The sequence below is a fragment of the Magnolia sinica genome, chromosome 5 (assembly GCF_029962835.1).
Source record: "Magnolia sinica isolate HGM2019 chromosome 5, MsV1, whole genome shotgun sequence".
NCBI lineage: Eukaryota > Viridiplantae > Streptophyta > Magnoliopsida > Magnoliales > Magnoliaceae > Magnolia > Magnolia sinica.
In genome coordinates this window covers 86,763,612-86,789,943 of record NC_080577.1, presented here as the reverse complement: position 1 = coordinate 86,789,943, position 26,332 = coordinate 86,763,612, and the positions used below count along the sequence as shown (strand labels likewise).

At 39.2% G+C, this 26,332-nt stretch overlaps 1 protein-coding gene across 2 annotated transcripts; it reads left to right on the top strand.

Moving 5' to 3' along the window:
- Positions 1–1,961: 1,961 nt before the first annotated feature.
- Positions 1,962–26,332, top strand: LOC131246241 (serine/threonine protein phosphatase 2A 57 kDa regulatory subunit B' theta isoform-like). Of its 2 annotated transcripts, none has more exons than XM_058246167.1 (3): positions 1,962–2,313; positions 2,453–3,872; positions 25,440–26,332. In XM_058246167.1, the coding sequence occupies exons 2-3, from the start codon at positions 2,658–2,660 to the stop codon at positions 25,797–25,799; spliced, it is 1,575 nt and encodes a 524-aa protein (XP_058102150.1). In that variant the 5' UTR covers positions 1,962–2,313; positions 2,453–2,657; the 3' UTR covers positions 25,800–26,332. The 2 variants fall into 2 exon arrangements, with proteins under 2 accessions (XP_058102150.1, XP_058102149.1); XM_058246166.1 differs by having other exon boundaries at positions 2,446–3,872.

The window sequence follows — 26,332 nt, the reverse complement described above, 5'->3', positions numbered from 1 at the left end:
TAATGCAAGTACTTGCACGTCATGTAACAAAAAGCTTCGTGGGGGCATACGATAATGTCTTTATGATTTTCACTCCGTACATCAGTTTTGAGGCGACTTTATTAAGATGTGAACCTAAAATGGAGGCATATTTAAAAGTTAAATGAACTAAATTATTGGAAATACAGGGATGTGGACGCCAACCATTGAAAGCAATGCATGTTGTATCTGTCTCTTTCTGTGTGTAGCTCGTACTCCGGCACTCTTTATCCATGTCATCTCTTTTCCTTCTTCTCTCCATGTACCATCCTCCCTTGTATATGATAATATTATTGTAAAAATGAATTTGGCTGTACCTAGATATGACCTGAAGAACCCAATTTTAACTATGTCTAAGTTGGCAGGCCCAGCCAAACTTGGCTAGACCATGTGGGGGCGGATTAGGTGTGGCATCTGCCTCACCCAAAATGGTGTGACCCGTACTGTGGGGCCGGCACTCTTTATCGATATCATTTCTTTTCCTTCTTCTCTCTATGTACCATACTATACACGTATATTACTGTAAAAATGAATTTGACTCGACCTAGACATGACCCGACGAACCCAATTTTAACTTAGGTCTAAGTTGGTGGGCCCAGCCAAGCTTGGCTAGACCATGTGAGGGTGGATTAAGCGTGGCATCGGCCTCACCCAAAATGGTGTGACCCTTACCCTGGGCCCTCTTTCTTGTACTGCTTTGCCAACTCATTTTACGGCATAAGCCCACAAAATAAACATATTTAAATCTCAAGTGGGCCAAATCACATGAAAATTGATGATTGACCATTACAAGCTTCTTGTGGGCCACAGAAGTTTTGGATCAAGCCAGCGTCCTTACCAACAGGTTGGATGCAGGAAATTTTAATGGTGGGCGATGAAGTACCTCTGTTTCCTGTAGTGTGGTCCACTTGAGATTTGGATATACTTTTATTTTCCGGCTCATGCTCAAAAACGAGTTGAAAAGCCAGATGGATGCAGTGCATATATAATAATACATGCATCAAGGTGGTCCCATGGCCCGCACCGCACCTAATCCGCCCTCCAAAGATGAAACTCATCGTACATGATATCTTAATATGTCGAGGAAACTGGACATGAGCCCAGTAAAATTTACATCGCTACGCTGTATATCCTTTGACAACACCACCATATGTAAATTCTGTTTTACACGCTCAACCACATTGTAGATAAAAAAGAAAGCAGAAAAAAAGCCAAAGAAAAACAAATAAGAAAAAGGCGAAAGCAAAAGAAGACTTCCATTTGAGACCGAAGACCGCCTTCTTTTCTTAATAATCTCTTTTCAACATTTTCAAAGGGGAGGAGCTACTTTTACTCCAGATGACTATGACTCCCCGTACTCACGTATGGTGCCTCTGTACACTGGCATATCTTTTACTTGGATACAAACCGTCAACTCATGGGCTCCGATTCAGATGGGTTACATTACTAGAAATCAGATTTATTCGATGCTTTCAAACTATGATTAACTGAAATTCACTCATCTGATATGGACAGCTGAATGTCTTTCCTTTGAACCACCCCATTCGATGGGTCATAACCATGCAAATGTATAATCATTTCAGTGATAACTGGGCCAAAGACCCATCTACAGTGTGACCTACAAATTGAACGGTTTAGATTGAGGACATTAATACTCGTAATGGTGGAGATCAAACAGCAACAACCATGCTCCAGACCATGTGTGGGATGGTCCATCCACAGCAACAACAAAAGCGAAGAGAAGAAGGGATTGAAATGGGGCGTCTGGTTTTCTACTGCCATCAAACCGTCAATCTAGAGATCTCTCAAAGTATCTGAGAAATTTATGTAGAGAGAGAGAGAGAGAGAGAGAGAGAGCTGGTTGTGAGTATAAAAAACACTACGCTTTTCTTCCTCTTCTTATTTTATTTTGGTTTTGAGTAAAAAGGACTTTTTTTTTTGGGTGGTAATTTTTCTTTGATATGTATATGTTTTAGCTTAAATTTGGGATCATACCCATATCTTTTTTTTTTTTTTTTATCCTTTTTAAATCTTTTGATCTGTAGCTGAATACCCATTAATTTGGGAAAAGAGAAAAGGGGGAGAGAAAGAGGAGAGAGGAGAGAGGAGAGGGAGAGGTTGCTTTGTGGATTCAGTCTGGTAATTTTCTTTTGCTGATTTTTTTTTTTTTTTAATCTGATATTTGATTTCAGCATCTGGGTTTTCGATACCAAGATAAAGGTGGGTTCTTTTCATTGGAAGTTGGAAATACAGAAAAGCTCCTTTGTTCATGTGCAAGAAGAGAGGACGTTTTGGGTAGATTGAAAGCTTTAATCCTTTGTTTGGTGCTTTATCTGAAATGGGTATCTGTGGCTTGGGTTTTTCATTCGAGAAGTTGAATTGAAAAGGGAATTTTCCTTATTCCTTTTGAAAATTTTTTTTGGGGAGAACGAAGAAAAAGGTACACAAGAAGGAAATCTCATGGTGGATCAGAAATCTATAGGGTGATTCGAAATGGAGTTTTGCGTCTGGGTTTTTCTTCTCTGATTGGGAGGTGGGTTTTCGCCCCGTATGGAGAAGATTCTGCTTTGAAGAAGCATTGGATTGCTGCCGTGTGATATCTATTTCGGTGTTGAAGGTTGTTTTTCCCGCTCTCAGTTATGATAAAACAGATACTAGGAAAGCTCCCTCGCAAGCCGTCGAAATCGGCTGAAAATCGCGAATTGGGGGGGAGCACTGCCCCTCCTTTGAACACCTCTAACAATTCAAGAAGCAGCGGAAGTAGTGATCCAGCAACTACTCGATCTGGGTACACAAACAATCCTGTCCTTCCAGCAGGTTCAATCGGGTTGAATCATGGGAATAAACCACCCCAAGTTGGGAGTTCAAAGCAGAATGGAAGTTTGGCCGCATCTGCCTATGAAGCACTGCCTAGTTTCAGGGACGTCCCAAACTCAGAGAAGCAAAGCATGTTTATTCGGAAAATGAACTTGTGTTGCGTCGTGTTTGACTTCACTGACCCAACAAAGAACTTGAAAGAAAAGGACATCAAGAGGCAAACGCTGTTAGAGCTTGTGGATTACGTGGCATCAGCTAATGGGAAATTCACGGAGAATGTCATGCAAGAAATGACGAAGATGGTGTCGGTGAATTTGTTTCGAACGCTCACTTCTCCACCTCGGGAGAATAAGGTCTTAGAGGCATTCGATTTGGAAGAGGAGGAGCCTTCGATGGACCCTGCATGGCCGCACTTGCAAATTGTATATGAGTTCCTTCTGAGGTTTGTAGCATCACCCGAGACGGATGCTAAGTTGGCAAAAAGGTACATTGACCATTCATTTGTTCTTAGGCTGCTTGATCTGTTTGATTCTGAAGACCCTAGAGAGAGGGAGTATCTGAAAACGATACTTCACCGCATCTACGGTAAATTTATGGTGCACCGCCCGTTCATCAGGAAAGCTATCAATTACATCTTCTACCGTTTTATTTTCGAAACGGAAAAGCACAATGGGATTGCAGAGCTGTTAGAGATTCTGGGAAGTATAATCAATGGGTTTGCTTTGCCATTGAAAGAAGAGCACAAATTGTTCCTTGTTCGAGCATTGATTCCGCTTCACAAGCCAAAGTGCATACCCATGTACCATCAGCAGTTGGCTTATTGCATTGTACAATTTGTAGAGAAAGACTGCAAGCTTGCTGATACTGTGATAAGGGGTTTATTAAAGTACTGGCCAGTTACGAATACTTCGAAGGAAGTCTTGTTCTTAGGGGAGCTGGAGGAAGTTTTGGAGGCGACACAACCGGCAGAGTTCCAGCGGTGTATGGTGCCCTTGTTTCGCCAGATAGCCCGTTGCTTGAGTAGTTCACACTTTCAGGTAGTTAACCTTTTGCGATTTCTTGCCCTTCAAATATTCACTTCCTCTCTTCTAACCAAAAAAAAAAAAAAAATCTATAAATTCTCCATATGCTGTAATTTCCTGTGTGAGTAGCACTGTTACTCTGTGCAAAAAAATTTCAGACTAGGAAACCTGCTTTATGTAGCATGTATCGAATCGCAGTTCGTGGTGGATCCTGTCAGCTAGCATTTGGTGAATCATGAAAAATGGAAACCACATGAAATAGTCTTCCATTTTCCTGCCTGTTTCACCAAAGAATTGCTATTGGATTCATTTCAGGAGCCTCCTGAATGAATCCAATAGCAATCTGAGGGGAATGCATTTTGTCTGCTTCAAAAAGAGGAAATACCAAACATGCCCTTAACCATGTTGTTTTCTCCAGAATTTGTAATTTCTCTTAATATCATAGTTTTCTCTTTGTTATTGTTACAGCTCTGAGCATTATGTGCCCATTAATCAACTGTCTTACGATGCACTGTTCTTGTTCTCTGTAAATTGGTCAGATTCGTAGTTGTATGAACCTTCTACCCAGGTGCAGCTCTTGCATTGAATCATGCTTTGGATTCCTCCCCACACTCCTGTTTCCTTGCTGTTTATCCTTGCCAACCGTTTGATACCAATGCTTCCTGCTTCCACACCCTAATCTTCTGCTGCTTCCCTTCCTACTTTGTGAAACTATAGTTATGATTGATTAGCAATGCTAATTGAGATGCAATGTCTTTAGTCATTTTTCTGGAACATAGTAGGAAGCTGCTATGTCCAATTTAGGTAAAAAAAGTTTCTTTACTATAGTCTTTTAGCATATCTTTTTCTAATTGTGACTATACACTTGTAAAATTTCTTCTGTGGGACTTGGCACTCCTCAACTGTGGTTGTTGAAGCCATATAACATCATCTTATTTAACCTTAGAATATCTAGAAGCTCATTCAAGGTTTCTAATTTGTTGTGATATGTGATTAACTGATTATTATATATGCTTTTATGACCATAGGCATGTTTGTGGGCTTTTTAGTTCCTCATGGGATGCCGAGAAGTGACTAATCGTCGTTTTAGTGCTTTAGTTTCAGTGTTGTTTGACCTGGTTATTCACGTTTGTATGTATGTAAGAAACACACTTCATTTCTCCAAACATACGCAGTATGAGGTTCAAGCACATGTTAACAAGGAAACAGTTAGAAACCAGAGTTACAATTTTTTCGTGTGAGGTACTTTTGGATATTTTATTTTTTTACTTTTATGTGTGTTATATCATGAAGTTTTATTTTTTAATTATTTAGAATCGGTATACCTTGAACTGTTTTTGTGTTTATATGAATTCCTTAATACTATAGAATATGTCAGTTATTTTATCAATCAGCAGATCCATGTTTTTGGGGTGCTATAATTTAGGCCTTGTTGCCTGACCAACTTCAATGCATGTTTTCCCAACTTCCATAGATCACTCCACTGCACACCATCCAGATTTCTGTATGTTATGAATTTTTGATGGAGCTTTCTGTGGAATGTGTTTGGGAACCATTTACTGAACAGTGGCAATGTATTAACTATATACATTCCATACATGTATGTCGACCCAGACCTTCCACATTGGAGGCGCACTGTAACAGAGCATTGACCAAAATATCAATGATCGGTGATTTTAACCATCTAATTTTACAGTTGAATTTGGATCACTAACCATTTTCATTCCAACACTCCGTATGATGCTTGCTACGAAGTGGACTGTTAGGTTTGCTGATCAGTATGGTTATTGAGCTATTATGTTCCATTGACTGTGGTGCCCGTTATTTGGATTGACCAGATTGATATACGTATATGCCATGTGTACTGGGTAGCCACTTGCTACCATTTAACACATGGAATGCAACACATTCAATACTTTGCCTCTATCATGATATATACTTTTGTTTGTGTCAAAAAATGGTAGTGTTCTATATATGGGGAATGCTTCTATGCAACTAGTTTGCACCACAATAAACTGTAAATTAGTTGTATTGGACCCATTGACTATGAAATAATCTATTTTGGTTGTTGATCAGGTCCAAACTTCTCTTCATGGGTCATAGATACAAGTTGCCGATGTAACTAGCAACTCCAATTCGACCTACAAAACTTGATGTTTATGGAGGCAACCTGGCCTTTATGGATGATAGTTGGTACACGCATATACATGTAACTACACATCATCATGATCATCGTCATCATAGGTTGTACCTTAAAGAATCCTTTGTTGCCAATCAATCTTAGATAAGGCTCTATCCTAAGTGAACAAGCCTTCATATCCCTTCTCATCACCTCAATCCAAATCTTTTGAGAACTTTCTCTCATCTCCCTTCTAGGTTGCCTTCAAGCATGATTGATGTTCCCCTGCTTACTAGAATTGTCTCTGGTCTTTGTTGCACATGATCAACCATCAGAATCTGCTCCCTATTGTTTTTATCTCTGATTGGACTAATTGTGGTATTAAAAAAAGGGTTATGCAACATCCATTATGCGATATGGGGCTGCAACACCCATTAAAAAGTGGCTGATAATGGGCCGATACAGGACCGATACTTCTTCCTTAAAAAAATTTGACTGTTAGTTACAGCAGTATTGTAATGGCCATAAGGTTGGCCATTATGGCCACCCCTACCGTTATTGAATACCTTGGGACTAACTCCTAAGTGTATGCTTGCACCTATGTATGTAAATGTGTATGTATCATTTCCACTACTGTGCTGCCGCCACCGCCGCCGCCACCACCACCATTGCCATTATAACCTTCTCCCCACTCTTTGGCTCGTTTCACCAAGTGTTCCTTTTTGGTGCCCTATCCTTGATAAGAAAACAAATTTCATGTCTTCTCACAACCTTGATCCAAGTCTGTTTAGGTCTTTCTCTCATCCTTTTTTTCATGCCCTTAAACCTTGACAAAGATTCCTATACTTAGTGGAGCCATGCTAGTTTTCATTTAACATGAGGCAACCATCTCAGATTTCTGTTATTTTGTCCTATTGAGCCCGCTCTTAGGCTACTTTTGAATGATATAAGTCTCAATTCTATCCTTCCTAATGGAGGTCGAATTTCAAGTAGTAGTTAGATTTCTCCATGAAAAATCAAATGGGGGTTGAATTTCAAGAAGTATGAAGGGCTTTTCTGATTGGATTTCAAAGAATGAGTTGCTAGACCTTCCTATGGGAGGCGCTAAATTTACATGGTCAAATGGGCAAGCGTCGCCAATCAAATCTAGGCTAGATAGGTTCCTTGTCTCTTCAGAATGGGCAGAGAAATTCCCGTTGATTTATAAAAAAGGGCTGCCTAGACCATTCCCGGACCATTGCCTGGTTTTATTGGAGGTGGATGAAGAGGATTGGGGGCCGAGGCCATTTCGGTTTGAGTTAGCATCGTTAGAAATTGAAGGTTTTTCAGAAAAGATTGTGGAATGGTGCTTTTCTTTCTCAATTCAAAGGGGGAGCAGGTTATTCCCTTTTTCAGATATTGAAGCTTCTGAAGTAGAAGATTGGGGAGTGGAAAAAAGACCATTTGTATGCCTAAGGAGGAAAAATCCATTTTCCTTCTAGAGATCCAAAGGTTGGACATCAAGGAAGAGGAATAGGATCTTTCAAAGGAGGAAAAAGCTTGGAGGGAGGTGTATAGTGCAAAATACAATGCCAGGCTACGAGGGGAAGAGATAAAATGGTGACAAAGGTCAAGAGCGACGTGGCTGAAAGCAGGGGGATAAAAATACCAAGTTCTTTTATGCAATGGCTAGCGCTGGAGCGAGATCAAATAAGATCACTTCGTTGTTGGTGGATGGAGAAGGGATTGAAGAGAAATCGAAGATTTGTGATAACATAGTGAAATTTTATAAAGGCCTTCTGTCCAAGGATATGAGAAGTAGACCTACTCTTGATAATTTGCCCTTTCATTCATTGTTGTCAGATGAGGCGGATTCTTTGGAAGAGGCATTCTTTGAAGATGAAATTAAAAAAAAAAAAACAGTGGTAGAATTGGGTAGTGATAAAGCTCCGGGGCCAGATGGTTTTCCGTTAGCCTTTTTTTTTTTTTTCCCCCCCAGAAATTCTGGGAGTATGTGAAGGGTGAGGTGTTATGCTTTTTCCAAGAATTTTATGATAAAGACTGTATAGTGACAAAGCTAGGGGCCACATTTATAGCATTAATCCCTATGAAGGAAGGAGCTGGATATTTGAAAGATTCCCGTCCTATTAGTCTTCTAGGCAGCCCTTATAAGATTTTAGCAAAGGTTTTAGCTTCTAGATTTCAGAATGTGTTGGGAAATGTCATTTCGGAGTCACAAGGGGCTTTTTTCGATGGTAGGCAGATAGTCAACTGTTCCTCATTTGCCAACGAATGTGTGGATTCTTGGTTCCAAAAAGGAGATGAGTAGTGTGCAAGCTTGATATAGAGAAGACTTATGATCATGTTGATTGCGTGTTTCTAGACTATATGTTGGGCAGATTGGGTTGTGGACCAAAATGGCGCTCTTGGATTCAGAAATGTGTTATATTGGCTAAATTCTCCATTTTGGTAAACGGTTCGCCAAAATGGTTTTTTGTTGCTTCTTGGGGGCTTCATCAAGGTGATCCTTTATCTCCATTTCTTTTTGTCACAATTATGGAAGCTCTTAGCAAAATGACTGATAAAGGTGTACAGATTGGTTTGGTTAGAGGGTTTGGATTCGATAATTCAGATTTTCAGATATCACATATTCAATATGTGGATGATACTCTCTTATTGTGTAAGGCGGGCGACTTCTACGTGCAAAGTCTTTGGTTAATTGTAGTCTCTTTTGAGGTGGTTTCCAAATTGAAGGTCAATATCTCTAAAAGCGAGATTTTAGGGGTAGGCATATCCATGGAAGAAAACTGGATCTTTGCGGAGATTTACGGATGTCGGGAAGCCTCTTTCCCGACAACTTATTTAGGATTACTGTATGTACTCTAGGGAGACTGGCTAAACATATGTGGGACAAAGTTATCGAGCGATGCAATAGGAAGATGTCCAAATGGATGTCAAGGTACTTATAAATGGGAGGAAAAATGATTATAATTCAGGCGTCCTTGTCAAATCTTCCAATTTACTTCATGTTTCTCTTTTAGTGCCCAAAGTCTATTTTAAATTCTTTGGATAAACGTGGGAGGGACTTTTTGTGGGAAGGGTCGGGAGAAAAACATAAATTCCATCTTGTGAAATGGGACGAAGTTTGTACACCGAAGGATAAAGGAGGTGCGGGACTGAGGAAGTTAGAGGAGATGAATTTGGCTTTGTTGGGAAAGCGGGTTTTGAGGTTTGGCATGGAGAGGGAGGCAAAGTGGAGGGAAGTCATATCTAGGAAGTATGGGTTAGAGGAAGGGTGGTGGTGGACAAAGGTATCTTCTCTCCATTGATCGTCTTATCTGTGGAAATTGGTAGCGTCCCTTGAAGAGAGTGTGGGATGGTTTAGGCTTTACATTGGCAGATGGTGAGAGAATTAAATTCTGGGAGGATAGATGGGTTGAAGAAATAACTCTGAGGGATACGTTTCCATCTTTAGGGCCTTTAGCTAGGGAAGAGGGGGTGAAGGTGAGCAATTGCTTTTCAGTGAGAGGCAACGAAGTATCTTGGATTCCTATCTTTCAAAGAAGTCTCGATGATGAGGAAATCGAAGGATTGGTTCTTTTGCTACAGTTTCTAAGGAATTTTACCCCGGTATCTTTAGATGTGGATTCTTTGAAGTGGTTTAAGGATAGGTCTGGCTCCTTCTCAGTTAGTTCCTTGTATCTGTTTTTAATTGAAGGTGATGGGAATGAAAGCGGTTATTCTACGACACATCTTTGGCTTTATGGTGCTCCTTTGAAGGTGGCGGCTTTTGGTTGGCTAGTAGGGAGGAAAAGAGTGCTTACTATTGATAATCTTTGCAAGAGGAACTTGGTCCTTCCGAACATTTGTTTGTTGTGCTATAAAGATGCGGACTTTGTGGATCATCTATTTATCCATCACTCCTTTACGAGGGACGTGCAGAGTCTTCTCCTTCACCCCTTTAGGGTTCTATGGGTTTTCCCCAATCAGATAGAAGATCTGCTTACTTCTTGGCATGGTGGGGAGATAGGAAAAATGGTTAAGAGGAGGTGAAGGCTAAGTTTCTTAGCCGAGAAATGAGTGATGCTTCAGGGATAAGAAGAGAGGAGTTCCAAATGTTCTTAGGAGCGCTTTTCTTTATGCAAAGGAGTGGGTGGAAGCATAGATTCTCTTGTGCTTCTTTGTCTCGTCCTTCGGGTGGGAGTGTTTAGTTGTTTTTTGGTGCATATCTGTATATATGTATTTTTAGGCTGCGGCCTTTTTTAATTGAATATCATCACAATTTCAAAAAAAAAAAATTCTATCCTTATCTTCACACATATCTTTTTGAACATTTTCGTCTCTTTAACACTAATCTTCTGCCCGCGTTGCCTTATAACTGCCCAACACTATCCCATAAAGCATAGCCAGTTGAATAGCTATCTTATAAAGATTTCCCAAAGTTCATAGGCATGGGCCACTCTAGAGGCACATTTCCACTTTATCAACCCAACTCAGATTTATTGGAAATAGTCTTAACAATCCCTCCATGCTTTTAGATAATAGAGCCAACAGCCAAGGTAACGGAGCAAATTGCTTTGAGGAATCTCCTGGCTTCATGTTAATTAAAGCTGTGCCTCTGTCACTTTTTCTGCTTGTATTCCAAATCACACTTCTCTGTATGCTATATGATTCTGCATGTCGCATGGTTTTTTTTTTTTTTTAACTCGTGGCCGAGTTGGTCAATAATACCAAGTCTAGAACCTTTGCTCTAGGGATAAGATTTACCTAGGATGCCCATGGGTGCTTCCATTTACCTGTGTGGTGGACAATTTTCTAGATGCCACACACATCTCAACACATTTTTTTTTTTAAAAATAAAATAAAATAAAAAATCTTGGAGAGAAATGGATTAGAAGTTTTGCGGTGCTCTCTAAATGCACCTGGAAGAAGCTGTACTTGCATACTTTTTTTTTGGAAGAAAGCAACGCACATGCATACATACATACAAAAATATGTACATGTGTGTGTGTGCAAGTGTGCATGCACATGTGGGCTCTATTCCTATAAGGTTGACCTTACTTATGCTTATGGTAGCCAGGTAAGGTCAACCTTTGTGGGATTCACTGTGATGCGTGTCAGACATCCACCTCGTCCATCGGATGCACCCTACCATGGCGGGCCATGACCAATGAGTCCAAAACTCATTCCAATCCATGGGCCAAACCATAGGGAACAGCCAGGAGTGGATGCCCACCCTTGATTGCCTATGGGACTCATTGTCACACGGTTCAAACATCCAGCCCATTCAATGAGTGCGTCCTACCATGGTGTATGACGAGGCTCACCAATTTTCAGGCGATTCCAAAACTCAGGAGGGCCCCACCAAGTGATTTTAGATGTTTTAGGCATGATTTCACATTGTTCCAGATGATGTGGCCACACGAGGTATTCCATAACAGTAATGGTGGCCATAACGACCACCACCATTACTGTTATGATATGGGCTGGCCATTATGTTTTTTTTTTGAAAAAATCTGTTTTGGCCTTGTTACTGGCCTTTTTTATTTTTATTTTTCTGTAACAGAAGTTTCAGCCCCCGTAACTCGTGACCGTTACGTAACTGTTTTGGCATACCATGGTTCAGGGGGTGGGAGGGAGGGATCCTTCCTCACAACAAGTGTGTTTGTGTGTTTGGGGGCCAATTGATCCTCTCTCATCTTGACCAGGGTCTGTTAGTTATGATGTTATGCACAAATCCTTCATCTTTCCTTTTTTCTCTTACTCCTGTTTATTTTGAAACCTCTGTCTGATTCTTCATCATATGTTCTTAAGAGTTGCAAATATGAACGTTTTTTGGATAATCAAGATTTGGTGGGACCCATGCCTATCATGTCAGCCTTTTCCTTTCGCAGAGAGAATGCTGCAAAATCAAGAAACTTGAATCTTTCATGAAAGAGGAGATTTCTTTCTTGATTTGGCGGCATTCTCACTGAGGAATGACATGAAAGAGCTGATGTAGCAGAGGTCCTACCAGATCTTGATTCCTGACATCTGGAGTTTGAGAAGTCCTGTGTCTAAATGAAGCCTTAGTTTTTGTAGAATGCATTCTTGATGAACTCTAGTGTTAGGTTTTAACAATGAACTAAATTCTCATCTCTTACTCTGGTGTCTAGATCTTTTGCAGTGATTCAATGGGGATGGAATTTCAGTAAGGATTTTACTATCTTTGCATTTTCTACCTTATCCACCTGCTTCTTGACAGCTTCCTGTTGCTGTTATTATTTTTATACCACATTTGACTGAATCAGCCACTTGTGTAGATTTTGTTTTAAACTCAATTTGTAATTGTCGATATGAAGTTTGTAAAATCTTCCCCAAATTGATTTGAGATGTGCTACAAAAGTAGGACCCCAAATTGTACTCTTACTGTGTATGTGCAATGACAAAAGGATTGGTATGGTCTGGTCTGGTCATCAGGTGGACAACGTGGATGTTAGAAAAGGATGGCTGAAAGAATTCACCGCCAATCTGCATTCGCTGTCCATGTTTGGCCTGCCTGAATGACAACTTGATCTGATTTTCTGGCCACAGTGCACACTTGCTGGGTCTGACCTGATGATTGAATGGATCTCACACACAAAGGGGGAATAGGATGATCCTATTCCTAACTCATGAAGCAGTCACAGCAAGGGTTGGGATCAGTTATCTGCCCAGACAAGATGCATACGTTTTTTTTTTTTTTTGGTTGGGTTAGAATATAGTTCAGGAAATTTAAGATTCAAATCCTAGAGAATGTTTTTTGTCACTTCATGACTAAGATTTTTGTCATCCTCTTGATAGAGTAAAATTGCTGAAAATCCACGTTGTGATTTTTTCATCAGATTGTTTCATTTTCTTGTCTTGTGGTCGGTAAAATAAGCCAAGGAAATTGATTCTAGTGCTAGAATGTGATAGACATGTATGCCTTCACACACAAATGCCGATAGCTTTTTCTCCTTCTTGTTTGAATAAAACTTTGTTGTTGCTAAAAGTGGCTATTATGATAATGATGATGATATATGCATATATTTAAAGAAAATGCATAAATGGGTACAACCACTTGTGCACAACTGGGGGGGATGGATTTCCACCACAATTTCTTGGGAGTTCGATTTTTACAAGATAATGCCTCCAAGAATAAAAAACATGGTGGAGTGCCTTTCAAGGGATGAAACTACAAATTTGCCCTCATTAGTGATTTTTTAAGCGATGAAGTTGAGAATTGTGGGGCCTACGTTGTATGTGTATGGTATCCAACCCGTCCAACAGATGACTCCTATCATGAAGATTAAACAAATGAAATTTCTTATTTCTGGAAGATCCAACTAGAAGGGGGACCACACTGTAGAAAATAATATACACCGCCCAAAAACATCCAAATTCACGTGTAGCCCATTTGATGATTCGCTTGACCAGATTTGTTGTTCAAGTGATCATCATAGTGGGGTGCATATGTTGGACTGGTTGGATGTCATACAAGCACCCCATGGACCCCACAATTCTCAACTTTATCACTTTTTAAACAAAAAATATATGGGGGTAATAGAGGCATTATTTGGTAAAATCGAAAATTTGGAGGAATTCTGCAGTAAAATCCATCCACCAAAAAAAAAGAAAAAAAAGTCATCACCTAAGTCTTATCCCAGTTAATTGGGGTTGATTGCATGAATCCTGTTCCACCATTCCATTCTATCAAAGGCCATCCCTTCAGTTAGACTATAGGTCATCAACTCTTTTCTTACTAGCTCCATCCACATCCTTTTGGGGACTTATTGATTATAATCAACCTATGTAATAGACAATTAGATGACGCTTGATTGTAATTAACCTATGTAATAGTCTATTACATTGCACATGTGGTAGTGTGCTCTCATTGCTAGGTCTTAGCTTGGATGAAGGGGGAAAGTTGCGTCAGGTTGTTAGCTGGCGTCAAACTCATGTCATAACTTTTGCCATGAACCTGAGAAAAAAAATTTAAAAAGAAAAAGAAAAAGAAAAAAAAGTGCACACGCCTCATCTTCATATGAATGTGATGAGATCGACCTCTTCTCCAATGGATGGTAGGGTTATCCAGCACACACATGATTTTTTCCTTTTTCCTTTCCAGGGTTTGGATTTTAAATGGTATATTGCAAAAGTTGTATGATTGGCTGCCTACCAAACATCAACCTTCCTCTTTATCCCGGTCCCTTCGAATTGACCATGTTAAGTTTCCCCGAGTTGAATCAAATTTAGCGGCAGGCTAATGTATGTAGTCAGATTGATAACTTTCTAACTGACTAGTACATAATTGCCAATATGTTATCTGTGGATGACATCCAACCTGTCCAAAAGGTTGGTCGTCCCCTAGTGCAGATATTAGGTGGATCCTTAGTTGCAAGATCTTTCTAACTCGGTGCTGCTCCCACTTCGAATTCATGCTTAGGACTTTCACTCCTTCTCCCACTTCCTACCCATTTATACTTGTTTACATTTTGAAAGAGATGCTTCCTTGCTTCCGCACTTGACTTTGTTGCCGCTTCACTTCACGCTTCATGCAAGGTGGATCCACTCATTAGGTGGACCTATAGCTGCACAAATTGTGAAGCAAAGAGGCAACAGATTTGGGTGCAGGAGCTGCAAAGCTTTTATTGAATATATTATCAAGCATAAACAGCTAGGAAGATGGAGCGGGAGTTCTCATCCAGGTTGCAATTCAAAGAGCGGCACCTATTTAGAAGGATTCTGCATCTAAAGGACCACACATACTTTGGATCAGATTGTTTTTTTTTTTTTTTCCCCTGTAGTGAGGTCCACATATTGAGTGGATAAACATGATTTTTGCATTAGGTGTTCATTATGACCGGAGATACATATTGGAGGGGTTGTATGTTATGCGCAATTAACATTTATGCGCTACTTGGATGGTGTGTATCAAGGTCTGCTCAGTAGCTGCTGAGCAGTCTCTAGTCTCTGTAAAGGAGGGTTGATGTCAAGTAGGCGGCTGGTCTTTGAAGTTTTGCTGATCAATCATGAGTGTTCCTGTTGCTAATCTTGATGATTGGCAAAACGGATTTATAAAGTGTACCCAAAATTGCTGGGACAAGGCTATGATGACAATGAATCAAACTTTTAACTTTTCCAGTAGACATGTACATAGTGTGAAGTCCTCTCCAGTGGATGATGGCCCCAAAATTTGATGAACAAGGACCTTCGGATTAGGGAGCCAAAATAATTGTACTAGGCCCTGAAGATCTCCCTGATCAAATGATTATATTTGTTTGATCCGGGCGATGTTTTTGGTCTACTGAAATCGTTGGAGCCAGCTGTCCAATCGAATGGGCCTTCAATATAATATTATCCTGTCTTTACCTGGATCATTTGCACTGCATTATGGTGCAACTGTCATGTATTGTCTTATAACTAATCTTGACCATCCATCTAATGGGCCAGTTTCTATTTATTTATTTTTTGTTATTTTCTTTTTAATGCAATGGCCTCAGCTTTGGTTGCACACGAGTTCTTCTATTAAGATCCTACCCATTCAATTGGAAGCTTTTAAATGGATGATGATAACATGGCTCCTATTTTTACCGTCCGTATGCCATCCACTATGCAGATGGTTAGGAATGAATGATCAATGCGATTGCATGATGGGTCACTAGTTGGGTTGAATGAATGGATGGTCCAGATTGATAATTGGAGCGTCCACACATCCAGTGCACATGACTTGCACCACAATATTAAGTTGCACAGGACCATTTTCTCCATACATAATATGGTGTTGGCTAAAATATACTTCAATAAAGGAACATTTTGCTCCTACAGCAGCGTCTATGACAATATAAGTTTAGAGAATACATGCCAGTGTAGAAATTCATTTGCCGCAGTTCCCTAACTGTATACATGGCGAATGGGTCTGGTGATTGTGACTGTTGCTTGAGTTGGCCACCATGTGGATAGGTCATATCTCTAAAAGCAATGATTGACCTGCAAAAGGAATGGTTGGAGCAGCGGTCCACATTCAATCAATGAAACTAGCATAATCTGGATGGTCGAAGTTTTCCAATCACTCTGATTTTGACCTAGAGCCCACCCACACGATGGTCTTCCAGATCATCAGTACCAATCAACAGACATGTTTGCCGCATATACCAAGAGTAGGCAATTGTTGAACTTTTTAATGCAGTGATCGGTTTGTTAGTATTTCTCTTGTGCCAAGATATGGCTCTAAAATGTTAGAGGCTTTTATTCATTAAAAGAAAAGAAAAAGTCTGAAGCTTTTTCCTGAGACGCTTGTATTGATTGCTCACTCTTTTGGTTAACATTGCTTGCTTGGTCCTCATTTTATTTTCCTTTTTTTTTTTAAAAAAAAAATTTTAATTTAAAATTTATGACTTTGGGTAAGTTTGGTTACACCAAATATCATGATATTGCATGATTAATCAGTGTAATTTGGTACAACATATCATGAAATTTGGTGCAACCAAACACTGCCTTAACCAATTGAGACCTTATTTTCCAAATGCTTCGATATTCATTCTTGGTTGGACATGTGCACGGTGTTGTTGTAGTTCATTCCAGGAATCCCAATTGAAACATTAGCTCTGCTTCTGAGGTTCCATGACTCGTTATTCTGTTTTGCACTTGACCTTGAAATTGGCTTTTGTTTCTTTTAAGACGATAATTACCTATTTCTCCGAAGCCATCTCCAAGATGTGAAACAGTTTGATCCAACAAATTCGTAGTTTGATACACCAAAAATCCCATTGTTGGATCCGATAAATTGAGTCTGGTATGGGAGTCAAGTCGGTGGAGGAGGACAATAAAAAATGAAGAAAAATTACTGTAAAAAGTGTTGACTTTATGGGGAAGGCCTGGATATATTGCCAAGAATGAGTTGGGGGTGGAATTTCAGCAAGAGGGGAAAAAATCCCTTTGTAAAAGCGAGCTAGATTGTGATGATATTTTCGTACCATCTAAAATGGCTAGATTGTGCTTGAGATTTTATCATTTTCCAAAAGTTGGTGGTGACCAGTGTTTAAAATCTCAACGATATCGGCTGATATATCCCACGATATATCTTGTATCTCACCTATGCGATATGAAACACAATCAATGTTTTAAATATCGACGATATTGGCTGATATATCCCATGATATATCTTGTATCCCACCTGTGTGATACGAAATACACAGGTAGTGCCGATATATCCCACATATTCGATCCAATGAGCATTTTCTATTTTTGATCTCTCTCTCTCTCTCTCTCTCTCTCTCTCTCTTTGAAATTATGTTAAATTAGTGTCAAATGCTTATAAATCCATTAGTTCTTTATATTTTGCAAGAAAAATCATGGAGTTGGAGCTTTGATTTTGATATCCATTGGTTCTTCATGTTCTCCATGTTTTTTTTTTTTTTTTTTTTTTAAATTTTTTTTCCTTCAACCAGCTATCAATTGAGACTAATTTTGAAGTATTTAGGAGTATTTGATGAAATGATCATCACATATACTCTAATTTCGAAATTTGAGTATAGGTGGTTTGATTTGGCGAAAATTGGGAAAAATTCGAAATTTCCCTAATTTCTCCCAAATTGTTTGCAATGTTGCACTTCAAACATGGAATCAAGCATGTATGAGGGCTGATCTACTAATTTGTTAAGTCATTGTCAATTTTCGGAAAACACTAATAATTTTTAATTAAAAATTAATAAAAAGTTTTTTTTTTTTTTTTCAAATTTTTCCTTCAATCAGTTGTCAATTGAGACTAATTTTGAAGTATTTAGGAGTGTTTGATGGAATGATCATCACATGCACTTTAAATGTTATGCATTCAATTTGAATATAGTTGCATTAGTTCAGTTAGGCAATGCATAACTTAGGACCCTATACAAAGGAAACCTATTATGTGCACTTCTTTTTTGAGATGTTATGATTTTTTATTTTTTATTTTTTTTGTTAGCTTGTTAGTACACCCGCAGTTAGTTCACACTTCACTGTTAGCCACCCCCACTAGGGAATCGATACCAAGACCTCAATGTTGAAACGAGATATCTTTCACTCAGTCTACCACAGTGTTTAAAATATCAACGACATCGGCCGATATATCCCATGATATTTCTTGTATCCCACCTGTGCGATACGAAACGCACAAGTAGTGGGATATATCCCACATGTTCGATCCGGTGAGCATTTTTTGTTTTCGAATTTTTTTTTTTTTTTTCCTGCAAATCATGTTAAATCAATGTCAAATTGTTACAAATCCATGTTTTTTCATATTTTGCATAAAAAAATCATGGATTGGGAGCCTCGATTTTGAGATTTGGAGGAGAATGACCGAGTTGCGGAAAATTGAAAAAAAAATAAATTTTCTTGCAAATTGGTTGCAATCTGTGTCCAAACATAAAATCAAACATGTATGTAACCTAATTTAGTGATTCTTCTTTTGCATTTAAATGTATTGGTTGTGTTCCACACATCTTCTTACAATTATAAATTATATGACTAAACTTTGAATATACTTGCATCAATTCAATTGGACAACGCATGGATTAGGACCCCATACAAAGAAAACCTATTATGTGTACTTCTTTTTGAAATGTTTTGATTCGTAAGTGTGTATTGATATCTTTTTCAACAATTGCTGAAATTTCGTTGAAAAATTCGACCAATTTCCAATGTTTCCCCATGTTTCCAACAACAATGATACATTACACGATACAACCGTTATATCCCATGAGATAACCGATACGTATCTGTATTCCAAGGGTGCGATACATAACGCAATACCGATATTTCGAACACTAGTCTACCACTTGAGCTATGGATCAGGGTGTAAGATGTTATGATTTAAAAGTGTGTATTAAGGTCTTTTTTAACAATCCTTAAAGTTTCATTGAAAAATTCAATCATTTTCCCAATGTTCCCAATGCTTCCCAAAACGTTCGATATATTACATGATACAAACTACAATAACCGATATGTATTTGTATCCCAAGGATGCGATACGTAATGCGATACTGCTATTTCGAACACTGAACGAGTAGTGCAATATATCCCACATGTTCGGTCCGGTGGGCATTTTCGATTTTCAATTCTTTTTTTTTTTTCCATCTTCTATAAATCATGTTAAATCAGTGTCAAATTGTTACAAATCCATAATTTTTCATGTTTTGTAAGAAAATTCATGGATTGGGACCTTCAATTTCGAGATTTGGAGGAGATGGGCCGAGTTGCGGAAATTTGAAAAAATTAAAATTTCACAGTTTCTCGCAAATTGGTTGCAATCTGTGTCCAAACATAAAATCAAACATGTATGTAACCTGATCTAGTGATTCTTCTTTTGCTTTTGAATGTATTGCTTGTGTTCCCACAGGTCTTCTTACATTTATAAATTATATGAATAAACTTTGAATATACTTGCATCAATTCAGTTAGACAACTCATAGATTAGGACCCCATACAAAGAAAACCTATTATATGCACTTGTTTTTTGTAATGTTTTGATTTATAAGTGTGCATTGATGTCTTTTTTTAACAACCACTGAAGTTCCATTGAAAAATTCGACCAATTTCCCAATGTTTCCCAATGTTTCCAACAACAACGATACATTACGCGATACAACCATTGTATCCCATGTGATAACTGATGCGTATCTGTATCCCAAGGGTGCGATACGTAACGCGATACCAATATTTCGAACACTGTTGGTGGCCATCCATAAAACAAGCGATATGTATGTACAACCTGGTCATTCAAACTGTTGACCTTGCTGTAAATGGATCCTATCTTGATAATCACAGGCTGATGGGATGGTCTTAGCCGTCCGATTTTGTCTTTTGAACTTGGAAATCATTTGGTACCCAACAGTTGGATGGTTTCGCTTATTTGAATATTGTGATTATTTTGCTCTGTTCCATCGATGGAGGAGCCTACAACATGAGTATTCATGATTGACACACATGTATGCCATGTTTACAAAGAACAAGTCACCGTCATTTAGACAATGGTTGTAAACTGTCATCGTAATCATCTTTCCAACTTAATAGACAACCTTCACATACAATGTTTTATGAGAACCTTCATTATGATGCTTTTTTTTTTTCCTGCCAACATGTCACTTGTGTAGAACATTGGAGCCACATAAAAGGTGGGTGGCACCATAATGGTCCCCTGTGGCAAAATTTGGACTGATCCAATCTTTACATGGGCCACACTCAACAGTGATTCAGGTCATTGGCCTTCCATTAATTTTGATGGTGCAGCCCACTTGATTAGTGGACCATTTCGGTTTCTGCTCCAGTTGATCTTTACGGTGTGGCCTACCTTTTGTAGGGATCAGATGCTCTACACATTGGTAGGGAAAATGCATTTTATGTTAAAGTTCACAGAGAATGGCATGTAGGTTTCTCTACTAGAAAATATTGATAGTCCAGCAGCTCCTGACTATTGACACACTTGCACATAGCCATTGTACACATGGGATGTGTACTTCAACCCAAACCATCCTCAAGGTGTCCATGACTTTGTAAGGCATGTACACAAAATCAAATTTACTAGGCATACTTGATCTTTCTATTGTTGGACATAATTTGCTGAATTTCGGTCATGGAATGTCTCATTTTGGCCGTCTGTTCTATGGACACAAATTAGGCTGTTAAGATTGTTTCTTTAGTTTATGTTTTGGCTTAGACCAAAGCTTTTTAAGACTTGGCGACTCATTCCAACTCGTCTGGTCGTGAGTCAAGTTGGTCTAGTTGGGCCGAGTCACTCCCTATTTTCAATTCTGACTTGTGGTGCCAAACTGGATCAAACTTGCCCAAGTCTAAGTGAACTTGGATAAGTCATCAATCTATGTAGATCTCATCCACAATAGGGCCAACAATTTGGACAGTTGTGTGCATTTTGTAAATCATTATGCTAGTTTATATAATGTTTAATTCAAAACACTCATTTTAAGTTCCTGCTACTACATGCATTTTCTTTCTTGGCATTAGAAAGAAATGGTGGGACCCACTCTAGATAGTGCACCTTCCAAAAGCAAGATTGACTAAATGATCCTAACCTCTAGTCATGAGCAGTTTTTGTTGAATTTGGAGCATTGAATCGATGACTATTATTATTATTTTTAAAGATGAAGATATTTATTAAGGCATGTTAAACTCTAGAGACTACATTATGGAAGATGTGGAGATGATAGAAAGAGAGAACATGTGTAGTTGAAAGAGGATTGGAGCACTTAATACTCCCCTCTAAGGACCCTTCATTTATAATTAAGAATTGGTTACAAAGATAAGCTCAAATAAGATAAAATCAAATCAAATCAAACTTATAGGATATACATAGGTATGTTGAATTGCAGGTGCACACGAGACTGTGTACTCTAACATGATTATAATGCTCTGCATGTACTCACAGACTGTGTACTCTAACACTCTCCCTCAAGCTGGTGCATGCCAAGCTTGCTAATAATGCTCTTCAAATGAAACTCCTCCTCAAGCTTTTGGTTGTTGCCAACATGCATGGTGCTAATGATAGGATCTAAGGACTCTTCCGCTGGCCGTGAAGCTTCTTCCGGTGGCTGCGAAGATCTCCTATAGCTGCAGATTGCTTAAGAAACACTTCTGGTGGCTGTGGATTGCTTTAGTGATGGTTACGGTGACTGCCATTTGCATCAGCAGCATATCCGGTGCTGCCATTCGCACAACAGCGCTTCTAGTGCAATGGCTGCCATTTGCACACAGCACTTCTGGTAACTGCAAAGGTGTGCATATGGATGTCAGCACTTGATGGGGCCCATTTCTGGTTTCTGGTTAGATTTGGATGGGCCGTTAGGTCTGCCAGTCTAGACGGACCTTTTAGATCATGATAAAGAAAGCGAAAGATGGAAAGAAAGAAAAGAAAAGAGACGACTACGTTATTGAAGATGTGGAGATCATAGAAAGAGGGAGAGCATGTGGAGTTGAAAGAGAATTGGAGCACTTAATACTTCCCTCTCTGACGACCCTTCATTTATAATTAATAGTTGGTTACAAAGCTAAGCCTGAATAAGATAAAATCAAATCAAATCAAATCGTAGAGGATATACATAGGTATGGTGAATTGCATGTGCACACAAGACTGTGCACACTAACATGTTTATGATTCTTTGCATGTACACACAGACTGTGTATAACAAGGCAAAAGCCAAAGAAAAAACAACAAAGGCAACTGCAACAAAGCAACACACAAAGAAAGAAACATGAGCTCTAGAGCTCAAAACCCAACCCACAAGAAATCAAGGGGCCCACTCCTTGGTGAACTGGGAGACTTTACATTGAACCCCACTGATAGAACCTTTCTTATCGTTAAAACAACGATTATTCCTCTCTAACTAGCTTCCCTCCACCCCCAATGTCCCAAGACCTAAGATGCCCATCGATAGAATGTGGCACCACCCAAGAGACTTCCGCTTACAGTAGGATTCCTTTCCACGCAATGGAAGAGTAGCAATGGGAGAAGAAGATGGTCCATGGGTACTGCATCATCGAGGCAGAGACCCCAGACATTCGGAAGGATAAGGCCTCTCTTCTAAAGGTTGTCGATTGAGAGAGAGAGAGAGAGAGAGCTTCCCACTTTAAAAGAGGGAACTTCCTGGTCTGAGAATCACCTTGCCAAAGAAATTTTCTCCGAAGCTTGTCAATCTTCAAAATAACTGATTTAGGACATCGCAATAAAGACATGAAGTATAAAGGGTGGTTAGAGAGAGAAGCTTTAATCAGGGTGATTCTCCCACCTAGAGATAGGAGGTTGTTTTTCCATGGAGTAACTTGCGCTCCATCCTTTCCAAAACCTTATCCCAGAGATGCAGGGCCGGCTTACCAACACACAGAGGGAGACCCAGATAAGAGGAGGGGAAGGAACCCACATGACATCCAAAGGCTGAGGCTAAGCCACCCACTTCCTCATTAGCCATTGAATCTATGAATTGGATCATATTATGTCAAACAAGAGCATTGTACTGGTCTATTGGACTAGGCAAATCCAAATGATAAATCAGGCATACTGAAAATGTTCTAAATGAGCCTTACCCAATAAATCAAGGAATTTTAAGATCAAACTGAAACGACAACCTTGTATGTGAGTTAGACAAAATGTGATTCAGGGTACAAGACCACAAAAAGAGTTATTGATAAAGTGGAGCCTTGAATGTTTGTTTTCTATCGGTTGGTTCTCTAACACAAGTATCAACACCAGTTGTATCACCACAACCACATCGATCATTATCAGTGCATTCTTCAAGACTAGTCCATCGCTAACAATTCCTCTCAAATATACTAGGATTCTTTTGATAGTCAAAGCTAGATGTTCCTGACTGATAAATGTAGTCGCAAACTTAATTTCCAATACATGATGTTTGGGTTTCATGGAGGTAGGATTTTGAAATCTTAACAGGTTGGATTTTTCTGAAGGAATCCACCAGTTCTAATTATTTATTGACTTCAATTGCTGCAAGCAATGTTCACAGTTTTTCTCCATTCTGCACCATTTAAAACTTGTTTACTCCTTTGAACTTGCTCTGTCCTGATCCTGCTACTGAGGCTCGTAGATTTCCTACAACACCCAAATCCTTTCCTGCTTCTCCTTGTGCCTTTCATAAGCAAGCTTTTAAATATTTCCACAGCTTTAGCGTATTTGGTCCACTTCAATGCCTTGGACTGTTCTTGATTTCCAACAAACATCATGTTTGAGTTTTCATGCAGTTAGGATTTCGAAACCTTCAAGAACGTCCTTGCAGCAGGTTGAATCTTTCTAAAGGACTGCAGTTCTAATTGTTTTCTGCCATTCATTTGCTGTCAGGAATTTTCACAGTTCTCCATTCCACAGCTATTTAAGCATACCTGCTTCTTTATTGAACTCGTGCTCTGCCCTGCTCCTGCTTCTTAGGCTTTTAGAGTTCCTACCACACCAATATCCGTTCCTTCATCCCATTATGCTTTATGTAAGCCAGCTTTTCAGTATTTCCATACATACTAATGCTAAGTTCATTTATGCTTTTCCATATTTGGTCCACTTCAATGCCTAGGAAATATTTGAACTCTCTGAGGTGATCCATTTCAGACTCTTGTTGTAATTTGTTCCATCTTTGCTTTACAATGTTGTTGGGCATTGAAGTGAACCACCATTATGCATTTCAGCCTTTAAGAAATAAGGAGCAGTTCATCTTACTTTACAGCTTTCTTCTTTCAGGACTTGGTAGAAACTATCAGACCAGGCCCATTGTAGAGTATGCCATGTTCATGAAGTAGCCAGTATCCTAGCAATGGAATTGGGTTTGCTTCCTGACCTTAATGTTAGAAACCTAGATGAGTGATACACACATAAATGGTGATATTTAGTTGAATAACCCTGCATGTTGGGTTTGCAGGAATTATAGAACTGGGTTTTGGAGAATCTGTAAAGTACATGATCCATGCATGTTCCATCAACACATGTTCCTTGAGTTGTCCATACATGAAGGCATGCTTATCGTCCATTGGTTTAGGGACTGCCCACAAGTGCAGGCAAGGGATAAAACTACCTTTTATAATAGCTAGGATTATGATTGAAAGCTTCATCAACTAGCCACGAGCACTCATCAAATAGGGTCCCAGCTCTGATTGAATCTGGTGACCTTGGTGTATCATATGGAAAGGCTACCTCTCCTTGTTAGGGTTTTAATAAAGAATAGAAAATGTTACTCATTTTCTGTTCTTTCATCATCACTTCTTTAATAACATTTCAGATATATGAATTATTGAGTTTTACGAGTTTTTGCTTGGTTAAGTTATAAAACTCAGTCTGAATCTCAATGACCCATATTTTAATGTTCTCTAATGGCATTTGTTGGAGATTCATGATCTTAGAAGAAGCATGGTTGTTAATCTCATGCAAGTTCTTCGATAGGCAAAGGTTGCAGCTGATTCCTTGGCTATGTTGGGGTTTTAAGAACTTTTAGTACAGAGGAGTTGCTCCCTTTCCCTTATTGTTGTCTGTTTTGGTTTTGTTTCTTTCTTATTTCCATTCTTTTCCATAAATTGTTAGAGATTCGAATAATTCAACCATCCCAAGAAAAAAATAAAAAAAGATACATCTCAAGGAAAGTAAGCCGTTTCTTAGATGAGCTTGGTTAGTAGGAGATGTCTCCCTTCCATATTGATATCTGAAATGGTGATAATCCATGGTGACCAGAAAGGGGGCTACTATAGGATGCTTAGGTTAGATATCCATTGGGAGTTTAACTTTATGCGCAAGCGCGTACAGTACACACATGCATGCACCGATAAATCTTCCATTCATTTGTGTTTTTCTTTTTTGTGACATTTTTCGTAACTCAGATTGGTTTTTAACAATGATGGTGATGACGGGTCTATCCATTTAGTTGACAGATTTTTAGTACATGGAGCATTCCAATATTTCGATATTAGATTTTTAATGATGGAAGTGTATGCCACTTTGGTTGTAGGTGGCAGAGAGGGCTTTGTTCTTATGGAACAATGATCACATTGAGGGCTTGATCAAACAAAACCGGAAGGTGATATTGCCTATCATCTTCCCTGCTCTGGAGAGAAACACAAGGAACCATTGGAACCAGGCTGTCCAGAGCCTGACCCTAAACGTCCGCAAGATTTTCTCCGATCTTGATCCTGAGCTGTTCGAGGAGTGCTTACTCAAGTTCCAGGAAGATGAAGCGAAAGAGAAGGACATCAAATTGAAACGAGAAGCCATATGGAAGCGCTTGGAAGATATTGCCGTTGCAAAAGCAGCAAGCAACGAACCTGTTCTTGTTCCCCGTGTCATGCCCCATCATCCATCTTCAGGCTAAAGTGAGAGAGAGACATTACTACGGTAGTAGTTAAAAAGTCTTGATTTTTTGATGGGTGCTAAAATCATGAAATGGGTAATGCCATTGGGGGGTGGAATGCTTGTGGAGTACTTTTCAGTGCCGACCGGATTACTTCTGATTGTTTTTGGGTTGTCAGGTCCCACATGTACAGGGATGAACAAGCCCATGTTCTCATCTTATACACACTACTACTGTATATAGGGGTTTTATGGAAGCATGCGATTGAAGACGGCATGGAGCAAAAAAAAAAAACAAAATGAAGAAGAAAAAAGAAATGGGTTTAGACGTTACTGCACTTCAACAAATTCATTGAACGGAGTAGGTCGGTTGTGGCTTTTCAGTTGATATTTCTGAAGGGTGACATGAAGCGGAATTTCACAGGTACCCCTATCTTTGGTTGGGATTAGTCCTTGAGTATTAATTGAAGTACTTATTCTTCATTTATTAAATATGTGTATGCATGTACTAAATCTTGATTGCTTTTCATGAATGAAACCTTTGCTTGCCTGCGA